Source organism: Mesitornis unicolor, unplaced genomic scaffold (assembly GCF_000695765.1).
Source record: "Mesitornis unicolor isolate BGI_N332 unplaced genomic scaffold, ASM69576v1 scaffold10590, whole genome shotgun sequence".
NCBI classification, from domain to species: domain Eukaryota; kingdom Metazoa; phylum Chordata; class Aves; order Mesitornithiformes; family Mesitornithidae; genus Mesitornis; species Mesitornis unicolor.
The window spans coordinates 1493-5507 of NW_010156264.1; the positions used below are offsets into that span (position 1 = coordinate 1493).

The 4015-nt window shown below is 36.3% G+C and overlaps 1 protein-coding gene across 1 annotated transcript in view; it reads left to right on the top strand.

Annotated features, from left to right (window-relative positions):
- Positions 1-4015, top strand: part of TMEM67 (transmembrane protein 67) — a gene marked incomplete at both ends in the record, with an annotated part of 15986 nt that overhangs the window by 604 nt on the left and 11367 nt on the right. Inside the window, 3 exon segments of the mRNA XM_010186342.1 lie at positions 1-17; positions 1219-1305; positions 3291-3356. The exon segment at positions 1-17 is cut by the window's left edge and continues 31 nt beyond it. Of these exon segments, the coding sequence (XP_010184644.1) occupies positions 1-17; positions 1219-1305; positions 3291-3356 (170 nt within the window).

The following is a 4015-nucleotide window of genomic DNA, read 5'->3' on the forward strand; positions in this document are numbered from 1 at the left end:
TTAAAGGAACAGATAAGGTAGGTGTTGGGTAGTAGATGTGGGGGAGCAGACATTAGGAAAAGGACATAATCATATAAAGAGGCTTAGCTTTATTACAGATGTGGCTCTCCTAAAGATAATTTTTAGGCAGCTAGTGTAACAAAACTCACTGTGAGATGTTATGGAAAAGGACAGCAATATTTAAGTTAAAAAATGTCTAGATAAGATGATTTTACTGACTTTCACTCGCTCACTTTCACATTTGCTTTGCACACGCTCTCATACTCGCATTCTCATACCCACATTCTCATAAGGCCAAGATGTGCTTGCCTTAGTGGTCTGACCAGGATCAATGGTGTGTGACACACGAAACAAGGGATGGCAGCTATTAAGTGTTCATTGTGTCCTCAAGGTACTTCTTGTTTGGCAGTGATGAACCAGTAATTAGACAAATCTTGTATACCCCTTAAGAGTCAGTAGTTGTTTTGGTGGTGTGCTTTGCTTCAGAGTCTTGCTTACTTCAGTCTCCATAAATCTAAGGCAAAACTGCTCTTTGTCTTTTTCCTTTGACATCCTTTTGTCAGTTTTCCTGTTGAGCTAATTGGAAAAAGAGAGGTGCTGTTACTTTGCTGCCATTCTCCTGGTGCTCAAGTGCAGGGTCTTTTGCTGACAAGTTGTCTGTGCTGTGGTTTTATCACAACCCAAGCTAATCACAGAAAGTAAGTTAGTGATAACCTGTTTGTCAGTTATAATGCCACATTTATCTTATGTTTTCTTATTGACTCAGAAATAAAATAATAGTGTTTTTCAGCCATATTCTAAAAGGTTGTGTTTTAAATTAAACAATGTTGCAATGGGGCAGTTGTTTTAGCTACTAAAATACTCATTATTCTTCCTAACACTGGATGTTCTGTAAGACCTCAAGTTCCCAGTCTGGTATACACTAGAAATCTGCATAGATTTCTGATCAGTTTAGGGGACATATCTACCTGTAGAGAAGTTCCTCAGAAACTTTTTCCACATCACCAGTGAAGCTGTAGAAGAATGGTAAAGTGTGTTTTTTTCAAGAAGTAAGCTACCAAAACCAAGATTAAAAACATAAAATCAAGGTAGGGGGGGAGGGAATGAAGTATTATGCTGAAAGTTTTAGGGAAGCATCAAATGATGAAACAGCAGTCTCTGAAATGTGTATGGCCACTTTATGGCAGGTTCATTATTTCTTTCTTTTCTCATCATCAGGATGTAAAGCTGCAATTTATTGCAGCCTCATTTGATGCAGCAGGAAACTTTCTTAAATGGCAAAGTTTGGAAGGAGGCATTTTACAGGTTTGATTTTAATTCTCTTTTGTTGGTACCATGATGTTCTGATTGCCTTTAGCCAAATTAATAACAAAAGCTAGGAGTTTGGTTGCTACACTAGTAATAGTTCACTTAATAACTGTAGAGCTAGATTAGGGAAAATAGCCTTTGATTCTTGCTCACAATGATCTCTACAAAATCAAAAGTATAAATTCAGCAACATTGCTTTAATCCATTGGACCAATATAAATTTGCAATATTTTAAAGCTCTGAAAAACATCCCTAGTCATTTAGAACCGAGTGTCTCTTTCATCCATTCGGCATACATTTGCCATGTATGTAATTTACTATTGGCCCTCTTTTCCTTGTCAAGAAAAGTATATTCTGTAGCTCTCAGTCCACATATGTTTATAGATGATTCTCTGAGTATGTCCCTATTAGATGCTGTTCCCTGTTTTCATACATTATTGGGATGCCAAGCAAATCAGTAGTTATGTCACTGTCAAGAGAGGTAGGAAAACTGATCTACCACCCATCTTCTTATTTATTGTTTGCTTATTTATTTTGGTTTTAAGTATAAAATGTACACTTTGTCAGGCAGCTGAGTGCCTTTTTCATAACAGAAAGTTATAAAAACTTGTTAGGAGACTTTATGCAGGAATGGGGAACACTGGCTAGAGGATTCACAGTTCCCTTGGACATTCTACCCTCAGATTTCAGTGGCGCACACACATTCTACTTCAGCAATATTGTGCTGTACAGAGAATGTGTGAAAAGTGCAGGTAAGCAGCAAGTACAAAGTGCAATAGTAATTAGCCTAACAGTTAGCAGAAACTGTCAGCTGCGAAACATGTTACAGAGGAGAATGTGTTTAGCAGTCCAGTGGTGATCTAGACACTCTCAGCAATTCCCCGGGCAGGAAACAATAGGAACACCAGCAATAACAATTGTGAATTGTCTGGCCCTTTTTCTAGACTCTTCATTTCACTCTTGGAGCATGTCACTTCAGATGCTCCAGTATCTACAGAAGAGCAGCTGACATTCAAGTTTTAGATAGTGACTGCTATTTCTTTTGTTACTGTCTCAGGATGAACTGTCTTGCATCTGCCTCTCAATTTTTAAGGAAAACTAATGTCTGAGAAAACAGGTTACTAAGCCAATTACTGTGCATAGAAAATGATATATTCTAACATTAGATTTTAAAGTTTATTGGGACAGAATAATTACCTAAATGCAGAGCTATAAAAAAATCAATGGCAAAGGAATAGCTTTTCCACTCAAAGCCTCTTTTAATATAATAGATTGTGTGCAATGATAAGACATCACAGTTGTAAAGCGATCTCAATGCATCATTGTAGCAATTCCCAGAATTCCAGTTGCATCATAATAGAATTGTGTTTTAGGTAAATTTAGACTTGATTTTCATTTTGGGAAAATTGCTATGCCCTCCACTAAGTGCCATAATCATTTAGTTAGAATTTGGCCCATTTTTCTGGGTTCTGCTTAGAATGGCTTGTTCTTTACAGAAAATGTAAAAGTTATATTGAAAAAAAAAAAAAATCTGTTACTTGCCATGATAACTTTGATCCTCTGAGAATGCTAGTTTAAGAGAAAGGGATCAGTATGAATGTGGAGTTCTTTACCCATGGGATTCTTGGATTTAGCAGAAGCCACTAATAAAGCTTGAGGCAGCACAATGCATCGAATATTCAGTCCTCAAAAAGATTATTCTTCCCTGGTTGAATGCTGCTGTCCACACATTTCAACTTCAGTGATGGAACTGAGAAATACTATGCAAGTATGAATAAGCTAAACCAGCATTTTAAGAATACGAATATTAGTACAAAATCCTTTTTACTGTTCAAAATTAAGCCCTTTCTTTCTAAAAAAAATAGAATGAAATATTTATTGTGAAAACTGTGAATACAGAAACTGCTTGGAGTACCTGTAAATATTTCATGTGAGAAAATGATACCTTTGAATTAACCGAATTATAATTATGTTTCATTCAGCTTTGTCCTGATACCCAGACTAAATTGAATGCAGCTTATACATTTGGAACAACTTACCAACAAAGTGTAAGTAAGAAATAAAATGCTATTCTGAATTTTGAATTAAGTTGCTTTATACATCATCAGTAATTCAGTGCATATTGAAGGATCTTTGGGGTTTAGACATAAGCTGCAACATGGCCTTCTTTCTTGTGAAACTTGCTTATTTTAATTTATTTATTATTGAGTGAAGTAAATGCATTTCTTAAAATTATTTAACTGTATATTCAGATATTTGTGCACATTGATAACACCCTCCCTGAGCCTTCTCATCTCCAGGCAAAACAGTCCCAGCTCTCTCAGGCTTTGCTCATAGGAGAGATGCTTGTCCCTTCATTGTCTTAGTGGCCTGAGCTGGACTATGTCAGGTAGCTCTATTTCGCTCTTATACTGTTGAGCCTAGAACCAGACACGGTACTCAATGGGTTCAGCATTTATGCTTCATGACTTTAGTGTTTACACTGTTTCAAATTGTTTGTCTGTGAAATTTGCGGAGATATTTTTCCCTAATCTGTTGAAAAATGTTAGCAGAGTTTCATCCTCCACATTAGTCAGTCTAGACAATTGCAATCATTTCCAAGAGGTTTGTATAAAATCATTAGTACTTCGTAATTGCTTGCCAATTGCTGGAATGCCTTATCTTTTATGAAGAAGTGGGACAGATTCCATTACAATTTTGTAGGGAA